Source organism: Astatotilapia calliptera, chromosome 4 (assembly GCF_964374335.1).
Source record: "Astatotilapia calliptera chromosome 4, fAstCal68.1, whole genome shotgun sequence".
Lineage (NCBI taxonomy): Eukaryota > Metazoa > Chordata > Actinopteri > Cichliformes > Cichlidae > Astatotilapia > Astatotilapia calliptera.
In genome coordinates, this window is record NC_137425.1 from 16,413,835 (window position 1) to 16,430,689 (window position 16,855).

Sequence of the window (16,855 nt, forward strand, 5' to 3'; positions counted from 1 at the left end):
AGTAATGGGTTTCATACGACTCAGTTATCTAACAGTACAAATAACAAAATGATGAGGAAACTTAAACCTGTGGAGCATGAATCATCACATTTTTTGAAACTAAATTTTTAATTGTTTAAATTTGATTTTTAATATGTTTTTGCTATATCTGGCTTTTAAAGGTGTTTCAGGGGCTGGAGAGTCACACTGATGATGTAGAAACTTACAGAAACCCATTTATCAAATATAAAACATTCTGCATTACCAATTTACCAATACTGAGTACCAATAACATATCCTAATATGCAGCTTTCACTTTTACCAGGACAAGCCGTTTGTAACATTACGATTTTACCACATTGTAGTTTAAATTTATTGGGATTTTTTAAATTTGTTTCCCCCATTTTCTCCCCCAAAATAGAAAACCTTCAAGGAGGATTTCCAATTTTTTTTCTGGTAAAGGCCTTGGTCTGCGAGTTATCCATCCTGGCTTCTTAAGAGTGAAACATGTAATGCTCCAGAAACATGCTAGAGCATTACCCAAGCCTACTTGTTCCTTCAACTGCTGATGTTGCTGTCAGCTTGGGTTTGCCACATTTATTCAGCTTCTGATGTTTCTCACTGTATCGGGTTGGTTAGCCAGCAGCTTTGTTTTTGTTTTTTACGTCTGGAACTTTTAAGTCCCACAGGATGTTCGCTTTGCTGTCCTTAAATAGTTTGGCGTGTCCCATTGGGACATGGAGACTTCCAACCCAAATTCCACACAGATGTTCTTGTACACTGTCCTAACCTCTTGGGGCGATCGTGGCTCAAGAGTTGGGAGTTCGCCTTGTAATTGGAAGGTTGCCGGTTCGAGCCCCGGCTCGGACAGTCTTGGTCGTTGTGTCCTTGGGCAAGACACTTCACCCGTTGCCTACTGGTGGTGGTCAGAGGGCCCGGTGGCGCCAGTGTCCGGCAGCCTCGCCTCTGTCAGTGCGCCCCAGGGTGGCTGTGGCTACAATGTAGCTTGCCATCACCAGTGTGTGAGTGTGTGAATGTGTGTGTGAATGGGTGGATGACTGGATATGTAAAGCACTTTGGGGTCCTTAGGGACTAATAAGGCACTATATAAATACAGGCCATTTACCATTTTACCATTTATGCTTCACTCATATACATCATCTATCTGCTGAGGATACGTCTTGAAGAGTTTGATCTTCTACAACCTCTAGAAACTGCCGGTGACCTTGCCAAACTTGATAACTGGTTTAGACCTGTGTGACTGAGGTCTAATGGGAAAATTATGGTTCAACAGTGGAAGTGCGCAGGGAGTCATGAGCAGCTTCGGACTGCCCACTGTTGTCAAATGGGGGTAGTGTCAAAAAAATGGTACAAAGCGTCACTAGGTAACTGTTGCTTGTGCTATTGTTGATCCATCAGCTAGCCACAAAGACCTGAAGTGAAAACAAGCAATGAAAAGCAGTCACTGCAGCCACTGTCTGTATTTTTCATGCTGTATTTTTTTTTTTTATCTTTGATGTCTTGTTTTTCTTGTTTTTCCCCATTCCCAGTGAGCTCTGTTACTGCTTCCATTCCTGTTCCGACCAACTTGTCCACTAATTAGCATTTGACCAACACACAGAGCATCATTTATGTCAAGCACCTCTCCATAGGCTCCGTGTGGGCAAATACCTCTGTAAACAGACATAACCGTGGTAGCATAAATTAAGCATGAGGTGCTCCAACTAAACTTCCCAACCCTACAGCAATGGTGTATATCTAATTGAACTTCCCCTACATCTAGAAAAATGCTGTAACATTTTCATGTGGTAGATTAAAGTTAAAAATTGAATATGAATACATCCAACATAACTCTGAGACTGAGTACTTTTGTGCAATCAAGTGATTTACAGACAATAATTTAAACCAACCTGTGACGTGTAGCCTGTCTACGCTGACCTCTATCTTGAGGAACAGGCGACCCCGGCGCTCAGTGTGGTCCGTCCCACACAGGCTCGGCACATTGACCACACACTGTTTGTGCACGTTCATGTCGCAGGCTTGAAAGAGACAGGAAACAGAGACAAACATACAGAGGGTTGACTTCATCTGGAAAGGACTTTGTGTTTGGCTTTTTTTTTTTTTTGACTTATGCGTGCAGTCATGCAACAATTCATGCTATTGCTAAATGCTAATTTAACACTTGCTGAATTTGAGGTTGAATACTTATATAACAGAAATGTTTAGGGTAAGAGGAGTTACTGTATTTGCATATACTAAAGAAGATGCTGATGTAAAGAACATCTTCTGCCCCTGAAGAAAATATACAAAAATAATACATTTTCGAGAAGGAGAACCACAACGCAGGAAGATATACAGAATTACTCCAGTTAGCAAAAGATCAAGATTATTTAATAATTGTAAGTTAAACTTTATCCTAAGCTTTGCAGTGATTACATAGATGCTGGCAAGAAAGTAAGTTGTGTCACTTTCAGACACATACTGACAAAGATAAAGCCCTTAGCTACTCTACTAGTGCAAAGGGGATGCCTGTGAAGCAGTGCAGCTCTTTCAGATAAAACAGTTATACAAGGCTCAAGTTTGGACACCTTTTGTAAGCTCTGTAAGTCAGAATATTTCCACTGAAATATTAATTAGTTTCTCTATGAGTATTGAAGCATGTTGTGTTTAGGCATCACAGTGACAGAGCCCCTCAAAGAGCTGTATGCTGTGCTAACATGACAAAACATTTATTGCAGAGAGTAATCAGAAATGCCTGTTTCAAGTGGTTAAAAGCAGTAATTAAAAGCACCGCTTGCTTTCTCAAATGTGCTGTCTAGTACTTTAACATCAATAAGTAATCACCACATGGATGTGCTATAATCCCTGTGAGCGGATGAGATCACCATTCAGCGGACTAGCAGTGGGTTGGATGTTGTAGGAAATGTGCTGAATCATGTTACAACATGAGCAAAGGCTGCTGGATTCTAATAATTAAAGATGCTCTTTGTCACGAATCAAAAAGGCAGACGAGAAATGTGTTTTTAATTATTAAATTATCGCCCTGGGATGAGCTAGAGTGCCACCTGACTTTCTTACAGCCTTTCTTCCCCTCTATATACTGCACTTTGTCCTCCTCTCTCTAACCCTCCATCCGTCTCTCCTGCTCTCTTCCCTTCCTTCCTCTTCTTGGCAGGCTTGTCAGGCTGACATGCCGAGAGGAGACAAGGAGAGACGAGAGATGGGGAAGCAGCTCGTAATAGCGATGGCCTCCCCACATCAATTTGTTCTGGTGTGCTCCCATTACCATCTGTGATGAGGCCACCACCAGAGACCCACAGATGGATGGACAGAACAAGAGGAAGGGAGAATGAGGCACGGTGATGGATGAAGAGGCTTTGGGGGGAGGAGGGAACAGGAAATGTACAGTGAAGGATATAAAAGTGGGAGAATCTAAAGAGAAATTTGTTGTTGGAGAAGGAAAAAGAGGTGTGGAAGTAAGTGATCAGGGGAAAATACCAGGGACAGTGGAGGGGAAAGGAAGGAAAGAAGTGGAAGGGAAAGGAGACTTTAAATGAGGGAAATATGGTGCCGGATCGGGGTCATACATGCAAAGAAAAGGAAGAAGACTTGAAGGAGGAGCGTGGGTGGAAAGAATGGGAGCACACAGAAGACTCAGCAGGGCAGGATAGTGAATTGTGCCTGGGCTGCAGATGTGTCTGAGTGTAGTACAGTACCAGCCTATTCCCATCTGTTCTCATTAGGTGCGGCTCTAGGACGTAAACCGGCACAGCGTGTTTGACACGGCCGCGCTCTGCACGCTCACATGCACACATGTGAACAAGGTGATACTCACTGTCACATTTCATCCCTTGGTGGATGAGCCCATACAGCAGCGAGCCACAGTGGTCACAGAAGGTTGGACTGCCGTATGTGTGAATCTTGAACTTGTGCTTGCTTCTGGGGTCCTGGGCAACAAAGACAGAAAACAGTAAGATGATTACAGCGAGTCACACCTCATTTCTTTTTATTTTGACTTTCTTTTTCAAAGCGGTCTTGAGCAATAGTTTTTGAAAGTTTAAAGTTTTACTTTGGACATTGGCTGCTTTTTCACTTATTTTCAGTTCAGTCCTTGACCACGACCATTTTCAGAGTATTTTTGTATTTGTTAATCCATTTAACACTGACCCATGAATCATTCAAACATAAAAAAGAAACAAGAACAAATCCAGCAACGAGCTGCCACAGGACCTGAGGGGTGAGTCCACAGCCATCTGTAAAACACAGTGTAGGCTTTGTAATGGTTTGATCCCAAACACACTGCCAATGCAGTAAAAAGCATACATGGATAGAAAAACACATCAGTCATATCAGTCGTGGATTGGTCTCTCCAGATGCTGGATCTCAACATTACTGATGCACTGTGGGATCATCTTAACAGAGAAAAGAACAAAAGGCAGCCGACCCCCAAGAAGAGCTTTGAATGGCCTTAAGGAAGCCTGGAAAACTATTCCTGAAGACAACTTAAGGAAATGACAAGAACGCTGACTAGAAAGTCAGGCTTTCAAATATCGACTTTCAAGCTTGTTAGAATTGTATAAAATCTTCTTTTGCTTTTATGCGTTTCACTGTATGCTTGTTTCAATAAATCTCTGCACATAGTTCCCCATTTTCCTACCCAATTAAAAAGAAATCAGTGGTAGCTCAAGACTTTGCCACAGTACTGTATGTAACTGATGCTAGGATAGATACAATGTTAACCAGCTTCCTCAACAGTATTGAATACATTGTACATGCCAATTTTTAAGCTTGGAGTTTCTGATCAACTATGACAGCGGCGCTCAGCCTCCAGGCCACGTACCGGTCCGTGAGTCGTTTGGTACCGGGCCGCGAAAGTTGAGGCTTGGGTGTGAAATGTACGGTTTTCAGGGTTTTTATCGCTAACTCTGTTTCCCGGGGTCTTTTCCTGTGTTGTAGTTGTGTGTCTTATTTTGAAAGAAATATTTACACGTTACCATAGCGACCAGAGAGCATTAAGGGGCAGAAAGGAGGATGTTACTCTCAATGTTGTTAGCGCATTTCAGGAGGACGCTGCTAATAAAGTTACACAATTACACAGTGAATTCGCATTTATTATTATATTTACAAAATACCACAGATTTTGACTTGGTTGTATCATTTTATTTTGTTGTATTTGTCTGCGACACCTTAAAGGCCGGTCTGTGAAAATATTGTCAGACATTAAACCGGTCCGTGGCACAAAAAAAAGTTGGGACCGCTGAACTATGACACAAGAATCTTAGAAAAACATGGATTGCAGCTTAAGAATTTCTTTGCAACATGTTAAATCAACATTTCTTCTAATGTGTTCACCAGGTTAGCTAATTTCCACAGTCACCACAAAATAAACATAGCTATAATTAAAGGCCTGCAAATGAGGGTGGATAAACCCCCACCAGCATTGCCTCCATCATTCTGAAATGTGTCAGAGTGGCTGGATGTGTAATTATCCAGGCCACTGACTGAGTAAGTGGGCCCGCATCATTGAAAAATGCCCTTTTCTCCACAAACACGCTAAATCAGATAAACAAGAAAATGACAGAAGAAGAGCGCGAGAGAGATGACAGCAGAGGGAGGGCGGAGGAAAGCCTGTGTGTGAAAGAGGAGGGAGCCGTTAGGGTGTGATTGGCAGGGGAATGACTCAGTGGCGTGAGGGTTCCAGAAAAGTCTAATTAACATGTTCTTCTTTTAGTAAGCATGCCTATTTTTACCCCTTTCCTCCAGCCTTTCTTCGAGGCTTTTCTTGTGAGGAAAAAAAAGACGTAAAAAAAGATGGCGTTTTGGTCAGGCCCTTGTGTCCCGACTGTCTTTTCTCTCGGGTATTCTGCAGACCATTTTTACCTACTTATTGTTGCATGAACACTTCTTCCTCTCCATTATTCAATTGTTGGAACAGTGAATTTATCCTAAAAGAGACTTGCTGAGAGAACTGCAGACACCAGGGACCCAAACAGCAACTGAAGAGAGCTCACATCTCTCTGCTCTCTGTTCCCGTGCCTTTCTTTGTCTTTATCCAGCTTTTTCCTCACTCCTTTCCCCAGCAATCTGTGGACAGGGAGCCCAGGAAGTTTCTTGCTTTTTCTGAAGCTTTTATAGGTTTTCTCTCTTTAACGCTATGTCACTGTCTCTTTGCTTTTGCTCCCACTCTTCTCAGGAGCTAAGGCTGTAATAAAATTGTATTTTTTTCTCATGTACTTGCAGCCCGAGTCTTTAACTCAGGATTGCAGGAAGAGGCAGGGCGTGAAAACATAATGTGTTTAGTAACCTTGGATTCCGAACAATGTACTAGTGAAGGCGCACAGATAAGTGCAGATGCACATCATAACCAAAATCTAATACTTGCACAGGCTCAAACTAATTTCTCTCTCCCTCTCTTTCTGGCTCTCTTTTGAACTGCCTGGCGATCTCTAATAAGCAAGATGATGATATAAGACATCATAACACCATCAGTATCTCAAAATCACCACATACTTGCCCCAAAACCTCTCTTAAAGTTAGAATAGAATAAATTAAGCGTACGTAGCATAACCCACCTGGACTTCCTGCTCAAAACCAATACCAATACCAACATTAGCAGTATCCACAGCACCACCAGATCCCAAAATGTTGATTCTGTTCATCTGGAAGTAGTGTTTTCAGTAGGAAAAATGTTGCATCACTCATCCAAGTGACTTCTTCAGTCTCAGCTGACTGCAGGTTTCCCCAATCTGTTTATAAGATTGGGGAAAATGCTGAAAACGCTACGTCGCTACATCGCTACGTCCAGATGAACAGAATCAACTTTTGGGGATTTACTTACCTGGATGATTGAGCATGCATCAAGAAGCACCACCAAATGTTCATTACAGAAGATGGAAGTGCAGATAAAACCTTCTTTTGGCGAAAGTGACTAATTTGTATTATTTTTTTCAACTAGTATAAACCAATGCAAATCAGGCGATTGCACATTACACACTGTTTGAGACGATCATGAATCATAGAACATGGCTAACACCATTAGCAGGATCTCTCTTGTACAGATGTTTCAGATCTCCAAAAAAGAAGGAAAAAGAACAACAAGTTGTTTCTTTCTTTGTTGTGATTAGGTTTCAAAAACACTAATATGCATAATATTTAAATGTACAAACACTTGAAGAGGCAGCACACTTGGCAGCTTTTGATTGTGGCCCACGCTGTAACACATTTAAAAAATAAAAAAAATCCACAGTTTGGTTGAGTGAACACACAGTTATGGATGTTTTTCATTTTTTCCACCAGAGTCAGAGGGCCCGTGTTGCTTGATGTGAGTATGAGGCACAAAGCCTTAATATCTCAGGGAAACCTTTGCCGTTAGCACTGCATGGCTTTTTCGACTGGCCCGTTCAGCCTTGGGATCCCTATTCACCAGCTGGACCATTGTTTCCACATCACCTTTGAATCAAGCTGCTTTTTTCCGTCTCTCATGGTCTGTCAACTCAGAGGCTGCTAAACAAATCACATGTAGTGGTAAAAGTCACCAGCAGCACACTGTGGTGGCTCTGATCTCATCTGTGTTAGTCTATAACACTATTTTTAAAGTTAAACTGTTTCTCTGGCTTCAACCGGACCGTTTTTCTTTGTTTGCTCTCCCAAAATCTCTATTAGTGTCATTTTATATCCAGTATAAATTCTGAAAATTAAATATTGCCTAAATATTACCTGATGACACCGGCGCGTTCTAATCTTTTCCATCTGGTGATGCAGATAATGAATTAAAACAATCCTGAGCTGTTTCTTTACACAGAGGTTTTTGGCCCTCTGGGCCTTTTAAAAGTGTCAAGTCATTCATCGCTGGGTGCTGAGAGAAACACTGAAAGATATTCGTACTTGCTTTGTTCGCTTAGAAGCAAACATGCACATCAACATCGACTGGAGCTTTCAATAGCGGCGTTCTACAGGTGACTTGTTTGTCTGCTACTCAGTTTTCATTGTTGTTGAAGCCGCTATGAAAAACATGATTCACAGTTCATCAAGAGACAGTCAAAAACGTAAGGAGGTTAGTCACAGAGCCCAGGCACTGGAAAATAAAATTCACAAAACCACGCTTGCATAATGCACAAAATAAAAACATCTGAAAGTATCAAACCTATTTGACAGGTCATCCTTTTAGCCTCAAACACCCTCTCAGTTATTTGAATACAGGACTGTGCTGAGGAAAGGTGTTATCAGATGAACCGCATTACAGTTTTTTCTGAATGCTTAAACCCTAACTGTGATTCCTGTAGCACAATCTCTAAAACTATTCAGACTTATAGCAAAACCACTCACTGAGTTTGCAAAACTAAAAGCACAAAAACTGCTTTGCACTCAGTTTGCAATTTTGTAACACACACTTTGCAAAACTGTAGGCACAATTGACTGCACAACACTCAATTACCAAATTTCCAACACACTCCTAGCAAAAGTATACACATGTATGGCTATCATTAACACTAACTTGCCAACTGTCTGGCACACTTTCACATGTGAAAACTTTTTTAGATAATTCGTTCACTTTGCAATCAGCCTAAGCACTATAATACAGGTAAGCTGTGTGTGCGGAGTACAATGGAGGGAGCAGAAAGAGTGAGAAGTAGAGGAGGCCGAGGAAGAGGACGTGGAGGTGAAGAAATAGGATGAAGAGGACGACAAGGACAAGGAGGAGCAAGAGGAAGACGAGGAGGGGGGAGAGGAAGATGAGGAGGGGGGAGAGGAAGGGTAGGAAGAGTAAGAAATAGAATTGCTGATGACATCAGAGCTACAATAGTGGACCATGTCATCAACCGTGGAATGACCCTGAGGGAAGCTGGCCAACGGGTCCAGCCTAAACTGAGCCGCTACACTGTAGCAAGTACCATAAGGACATCTTGAAATGAGAATCGGTTAGTACAGTCACTTCGCACAAAGACTTGTAGCACTGCCATATGCCAATGAGAAACACACCAATACCATTGATGTAAAAATACTGAAATTGTTACTTTACAGAATTGCTAGATGACCAGATGCTGGGGGCAGAGGAAGCATGTTCACTGCAGACCAAGTAACCCATATAGTCATTATGGCGATTGCAAATAATCCTATACTTGGAAATGAACACTTGTGTTTGTTTTGATGTGTTTGAATAAACACCAGTACTTGAAGTTTGGATCCCTCTATGCTTATGGATCTATGACAGAAGTATGAGCTCAAACTGACATAGCCTACCTTGTGCACAGAGAAAGCAAAAGCCAGATGTGTTTTGTATTCATACCATCAGTGTGCAGTTGGCGCATTGTGTGCTTAGTAGATGATGGCTTGTGTGTACTGTTTGATACGGAAACACCACTTTTACGAAGGTGTGAAGAGTTAATCTAGCTGTGTTTGCTTTTGCAAGAGAACTACAATGTTTTGATGATTGGGTGACAGGTTTTCTTATTTGTGTGAAGAGTTTTGCAAAATTAGCCAATAGTTACAAAAAATGTGCTTAAGCAATCAGAAAAAACTGTAATACTAACAAACAGAGCTGTGGACTTAAAAATGGGAGGTTTGGCTGTGGTGAGTCAAGATGCTTCTGCTGCTGCTGAGTTTCTCAGAGCGTAACAGGTAACAGTAACAATAACTAACAATAATCTATCTATCTATCTATCTATCTATCTATCCACACACGTAAGGTGGAACAGTGGTTGCCTCACAGCAGGAGGATTTGGGTTGAGAATCCACCGGGTGGCTGAGGCCTCTCTGTGTGAAGTCTACACGTTCTCCCCGTGCTTGTGTGGGTTCTCTCCGGGTACTCCAGCTTTCTCCCACAGTCCAAATGCATGTTAGGCTGATTGGTGATTTCAAACTGCCTTGGGATAGACTGGCAACCTGTCCAGGGTGTACCCCACCCCTTGCGTTTGGACATCTGGACTCGCAACCCCGTGACCTTGAACTGGATAAGTGGTTAAGAGGATGGATGGATGGCAAAAAACACTTTTCCAGTTCGGGATGTTTTGGGTAATCATATCCTATACTTTATTCTGCAGAACTGCTCAGATTCGATTGTTTACAACACTCTCGGCACTGTCTGCAGCACATGTGGCAGCAGAGGATGACAGTAGTGTCTCTTCAGTATAAGCTGCTAACCAATTTATGAAATACAGTGCTGGAAAGTTATTAAACAATGACCTCATCATTTACCCTGTCCAAAATAACTCTAGTTGTATGTATAAACATGCATACATGTGTGACTGTAACTAATTTTGTGGAACATAAAGCAATCCATCCATCTTCTTCTCTTTATGCAATTTGGGGGGTCACTGAGGGGCTGTAGCACACCCCAGTGGTCACGGGGTGAGAGGCTGGTTGCCAGACTGTTGCAGTGCTAATACAGACAAATGTAGGAAGCGAGGAAGGAACTCGCTTTTCGGGGCTTTGAAGCCGACTGCTGTTTGCTTGCAGACATTCTAGACTATGGTTGCCTGGGTAACCCTCTAATGTATTTACTGCCATTAAACATGTCAATCAACAGTATCCCGCGCTCTGCCTGGAAGTTGAGAAAAGTTAGTCTCACCCATCTTGATCCACGTTGCCAGGTCACTCACTTTCTGCACTTCCACATAGGAAGGCCCCCAGGCAGCTGACAAGTCTAGGATCTTCTTACTATAAAGCAACAGTGCTAAACACAGCAGCACTGTGCTGCCCAATCCTCAGCTGTCAAAAAACATGGCAAGGCTAAAAAAGGGTGGTGCTGCCAGATGGAACAAAAGAAAGTCAGTCCGATGCAGCTCAGTCCCAGATGGCTGCAGCGTGTAGTCAGCCATGAATCTCTGCCAGGAATCGTATGACTTTCATGTTGCCTAATCTGACACAGTGATATCAACAGGCAACCTTTTTTAAGTGTTTATATAATTTAAAGTTAAAAGTACTTCCATGGGAAATTTGTCAGGAGAATTGGGACCAACAGCAAAAGGTTCTTTAAGGTTCACCTGGCCCAGGTTAACAGAGAGACACTTTGTGGAGGTTAAGGAAGTTCACCAGACAGGAGGTGTGACCTCAGCCTACTCCATTATCCTGTCAGGTCTGATCTCAGCGCTCCGCTGCAGTCGCAGGTCTCTTACTGGGAAAAGTAGCACGAACCTCCTCGAAGCAAAACTTCGGAACTGAATGTCAGATCTTCGCTTTAACACGAACAGATTGGAGAACTGAAATGGTTTAATGATTTAAGTCAGCAAAGCTCCATCAGGAATTGTTTTTCTGTTCATCGTTTTACTTTTTTTTAATTTATTTTCTTTATTTGTATTTATGCGCTCCACAATCACACACTAGATAACAGCAAAACGGTCCCCAGACATCACTGGGGGGAATTAAATTCCTCAAAAACACCAACAGAGAAAAACAATGAAACTACAATTAAATTAAAAGACCAGAATCATACTGTGTTTATGCAAGAATGTGCATGCTCGTGTGAGTGCCTGTGTGCATGTTGGAAAAAGGCACCTGGGGTAACAAAGTGAACAACTGTACAGTTGCTATGGTGATAACGGGCTGGAGAAAATGCAGTGATAGATTGAAAGCAGGCAGGAAAAAAAACTAAGAGAAAGAGAGAAGGAGGTTTAATAAAATTAAGCATGTGCTGTGCAACTATGAAGAGAGTCTGGTTAGAAGTAAAGGAACAAGAAGAAGAAAAGAAAGAGTGCCAATCTCATAGCCAGATACACGTGATGAAATGCTCCCTTTTCTTCCAAGCTCAAGGTCAGGTGAAAGAAAGGACTGCGCAGGGTTGTTTTTAGCTGAGAGAATCATCAGTTATTCTCTGCCGGTAGAGTGGAACCCAAAACAACCAGTGTTGTCAGGCTCGCCCAAACAAACACTGCCCAGAGCTTCGGCTGAACAGGCGCTAGTCTGACCCGCGATGGTGAAGGGCACACACTGCTTATTGCACTCTGTGACTGCATTAAAATGAGTGTGCCTCAGTGTTTGTGTGCGCATCTGTCTGTTAGAGTGTGTATGATGGTACGAGCACCAGAAAAACAAAAAGGAGAGAAACCAGCGCAAAAGAAGAATGAATAGAAATAGAAATAATAGAAGGAAAAAAAAGATAGAGGTCTACCAATGTGGAGACAAAGAGAGACACATGGACAAAAAAGGAGAACGATGGCAGAGAGAAAGTTGAGTGGCGTTTGTGTGCGAGTGTGTTTGTGGGTGGGCGGGTTTGTTGCATCAAAGTAATACCAAATCTCCAGGCCAAGAGTTGAGACTTTCCACATTCAAGCCACCGTGGGCTTTAGTGAACTGGCTGGCGTACACAATGCCCAGACAACTATTTACACAGAGGGACGATCCACAGTGACAGTCAAAGTGAATCAAAGGCACAAGAAAACATTTTAAGCTGGGATTAAAAGGTATGGAAGCCCAGAGAGGCAAGGGGTGAAAAACTTTTGCAGGAATTATCTTTTATAATGTATTTAGTGTAATTTATTTTGTCTCCGTTATATGTGTTCACTATTTGTTTGTGTTTCTAGTATTTCCTGTGGTTCCCCTGTCTCTGACTGCATGTCTCAGTGTTACTTTAAAGATTAGTTTTCTCTTGTGTCTTGTTTTGATTTCACTTGCTGCTTTTGTTCCTTTGCCTCTGCTGTGATTGTCTGCCAGAGGCGATTTATACTTCTGTGTTAAAGCTACATGCACAAACCCCTCTGAAACCCTGCACTGTAACCTCACGGCCGCCTCCCTGGAAATGTAACCACTCGTCACATCAGTGCAGCCCACCGTTGTGCCTGGCCTGTTTAGGACAGTCAATTTGTCCATTTCCTGCCACTTTTTTCTTTTCTGTGTTAAATCTGCACACTAGGTATGTTGTAATTGTAAACCCCTCTGAAACCTCACATCATAATCCGACTTGGACCTCCAAGGAATTGCAAACATGGCGTCAATATAACGACAAAAAGCGAGGACCCAAAGGGGGGGAGAAATAAATCCCAACATTTTACTTGTTTCTATCACGTCTGGCACCACTTACCAAACACCAGGACACAACCACAAGGTAATTAACACATAGTGCACCAGCACAAGCATGAACGTCAGCCATTCATGTGATGAATAGTAATGACAATGATGTGAGAAGCTTGCATAGCTCATGTGGCCGACGTCACGCTGGAAGATTCATCGCAAAAGTCTAAATCAAACATGAGTTTCACTGGAGGTCTCAGGCCCACAGATCAAGAAAACAGCTGGCAACTGGTCGCTAGAAGGGGGGGGAAAAAAGCATGTTTCAGCTGCAGAGAAGGTGCTGCATCAAGAACCCCCTTGGTACCTTTGGTTGCTTGCAGGTTGCTAGCGACTTTCTCAGGGAAAACTCGCCAACTACTCAACGAGTAAATGTAAACAGACACCATTCGCATTCAAAGTAAAAGCTGAGCCTTTTGAAATCTAAGTTACCACTTAACGTGTATACCCCTACTTGCCAAACGGTGGGGATAAACACCCTTCTCTTTAGTGGTTGCCATGGAGTCGCAGACCAGTCTTTAGGCTTGTGTGACTGAATTGCGTTCACCTGTCTCTTGTTCCCACTCCAGGGTTATAATCCTGTCTTTCCTCTCGTCTTTGTCAGAGCATCATTGTTGAGTTTCCCCTCTTCCTGTTCCCCGTGCTCCTACACATACTCTAGAGTCATCAGAACTCTCCAGAATCATACCACATATTAAAACAAATGGAATAAAGATTTGGACTGAGAAATATATGCTTCATCATGGGTTCTTTTAGGATTTCTAGTCATCGTGAGTAAAATAAATTACAGTTCTAGTACTGCCATGTCAAATACGATCACCAAACCGTAACTTGTCTACCAGTTCACACTGACTTTATCCCTCTTTCTCATTCACCCATGCATAAAACACGCACACACTTAGCTATACAGATACAAACCCTGACAGCCACCCGAGTCCTGGGGTGGGGTTTTGCTTCAAGCAATCAATCGTATCACAGGGACTAATCTGTCATCACTGATAAAAACAATAATGAAGCCGTGACTCAGTATGAAAGAAAAAGAAGACAGAGGACAGAGGGCGGCAGAGCTGACACGAGCTATATCAACAGCAGAAAAACTACTTGAGACGAGCAGAATAAGACTTAGAGAGAAGGAGGTCAGGCGATAAAAGGGGGGAAAAAAACCCAAAACTTGTCAAAGGTCATTGAAAACTAGAAAGCGCTGCTGATTTAAAAACAGCATAATGAGTTGCTCTTTATCATGTCGCCGCTTTTATTATCTCCCAGCTAACGTTTCACCCATCAAAGAAGACTCACAGTGACAACTGTGCATGCATTTGCTGTCTCCGGGTTCATCTGTATCTTCAAATCATGCTTGTAAAGGTACCTCTATCCATCACTGATTTAATTAGAGCTATCCCATCTCTCTCTCTCTCCACCTGCAGCTCCTGAGTGTTTACTGGACCATTGTTATCAGACTATCCCTCTGTAAGCCGCATTATGTTAAAGACCGATTTACAGCCAGGCAATCCAAAGTGGAAATTTTTAAACAGATACTGGAGGATATTTGTATTTAAAAAATGTTAGCCCCGAGGTTGCTTCATGGAGACTTTATTTTGCAGTATTTTGCCATTTCCGAGCTCCCTGATGTTATATGAAGTGATGGAGTGTAAGGGTGTTTTCACCCCATGGCCTGCCTGTTCCAGCGGCAGCATAATACACGTCTCGTCAATGCGTCGTTTGTTGTGTGCCTCCTCTGATTACATGCCTTTCTGGTCTTTTTAGAGATTCAAACATCAAAAAGCATTAGTATATCATGGTTCTCGCATACATGAAAGGATGCACTGCTGCATGCGTTCACGCAGGCACACAGACACACACCGGGAGTGTGCGAACAAGCTCATTAGTGAGGAATGGTACAGAGAGCAATGAGAGCAACTTTCCAGTGATTCTTTAATATGAATTGTGCAGTTGGATATCTAGCTGAAGCCATGAGAAGACTTATTAGTCTTGAGCGTCTCATATGGCTTATGGTGCACAGCAGTGAAATTACCAGAACAGTCATAGAAACATAATCCGTTAAAAAAAGATGTTTCAAAAGTGAAATTACAAATTCTGAAGAAAACTGTTGGTTTGTATTAGGTTATTTATACATCAGGTTTTCTTCTTTATTACTATTTCGGTATCATTTTCTTGTTGTAGATGATTGATGTGGTGAGAAGAGTTTAAAATAACAGCCTGATTAACAGACCATCAACCTGGCAATTACCAGTCTTCCCCCATACTTCCGGGTCTACTTTTATAGCATTATTATACACCCAGCCTCCAGTTAATTACATGCACCTATCCAAGGTGCATGTAATAATCTGAAAGAGCAGCGCTGCAATAAAATGCTTTTCTAAAAAGCTTTATAAAAAGCTATAATGTAGAAGTTAAGCACCTCTAAAACAAATTTAAACTTCAGGTTGCTGTTCCTGATTAAGGAACTCTTAATCTGTTTTCAAAAAAGCAAAATAAAAAGGAGAAGAGAAGAAAAAGCAGATTACAGAGATTATATTGTGTGGAAGTGTCGTCATTTCTGTAGTTATCCACGGTGATCACATAGTTAACCACACCCTGATGACTACAATCCTACAGTGCTTCAGTAATGTTGAGGTCTGGGCTCTGAGGAGGCCAATCCATGACTGATAGTGTTGCAGTGTGCTTTTTTTTATCCAGGTATGCCTTTACTGCATTGGGAGCATGTTTGAGATCACTGACATGCTGAGAATTGAAGCTGTTGCCAATCAGATGCATTCCAGGTAGTTTTGCATAGTGCTAATGATAATTTTCTATATTCATAAATTCCATAAATTCTGAGAAGATCCTTAACACCACTGACTGGAGCCCTAAACCATTACAGAGCCTCTGCAGTGTTTTACAGTTGTACCTCTCGTCTGACCTCTAAACACAACACTCAAGCACATCTTGGTTGGTTGTAGGACTAGCCTTACTCAGGGCTGATACATATGGAAACACAACCAGGTTCTCAGGTGTCTAGCCGAGAAAGTTGAGCCCAAAAGAAAATCCATCATCGCTCAACCTTTCATAAACCAAGAGGAGCGTCAGTTTTCATCAACATTTGTCCGGGAAGGAGACAAGCTGAGGACAAGCCCCTCAAACCCAGATCTGGGCCCACTGAAGGTTGCCAGGGATTGGCAGATGCAAACAGACTTGGAACAGAGGCTAATTTTTCCCCACAGAGATCGTAACAACAACTTTAAATAATTTCCCCCAGGGATCAATAAAGTATTCTGATTCTGATTCTGATTTGCGACCAGACCTCGTCCTTTGGTCTAACTCCCAAAAACTTGCGTACATCACTGAGCTGACGGTACCATGGGAGGAAGCAATTGAGGAAGCGTTTGAGTGTAAGAAGCTGCGGTATGCCAACTTGGCAGCTGAGGCAGAGGACAGAGGCTGGAAGATCAAGGTGGAAGTGGGGTGCAGGGGCTTTGTTGCCAGTACAACAGCAAAACTGCTTAGAGAGATTGGGATCAGAGGACAGGCGCAACGGCAGGCTATAAGAGAACTAGCTAACACTGCTGAGAGGACCAGTCACTGGCTATGGTTAAAAAGGGCTGACAGCACTTGGGCAGCTAAGGCAGTCAGCTAACCGCGAGAGAAAAGAAATATTCCGCTCTTTTCCCCTCTGCTCTTCTTCCCTTTTCTGGGAGGCAGTGGGGAGGTAGAGCGTACAGCCCGATCCAGCGGGGAGGTGTGGGAAGCCAGATCGGGCGCCCCTTTCCGGCTCTCCTCTCTGCTCTCTCCTATCTTGTCCCTCTTGTCTTACTTCTCTCTATCACCTTTTGGGTCTGCCATTACATTTTATATTCTTTTATTCTATTATATTTTA

General features: G+C 42.5%; 1 protein-coding gene across 2 annotated transcripts in view; it reads right to left on the bottom strand.

The window, feature by feature from the left end:
• Positions 1-16,855, bottom strand: part of prkcab (protein kinase C, alpha, b) — a 117,928-nt gene that overhangs the window by 33,454 nt on the left and 67,619 nt on the right. For both annotated transcript variants that reach the window (XM_026165054.2, XM_026165053.2), the window contains exons 4-5: positions 3,815-3,926; positions 1,890-2,018 (exon numbers count right to left, since the gene is read on the bottom strand). In XM_026165054.2, coding sequence (XP_026020839.1) covers positions 1,890-2,018; positions 3,815-3,926 — 241 coding nt within the window. The remainder of the gene's footprint in view (positions 1-1,889; positions 2,019-3,814; positions 3,927-16,855) is intronic.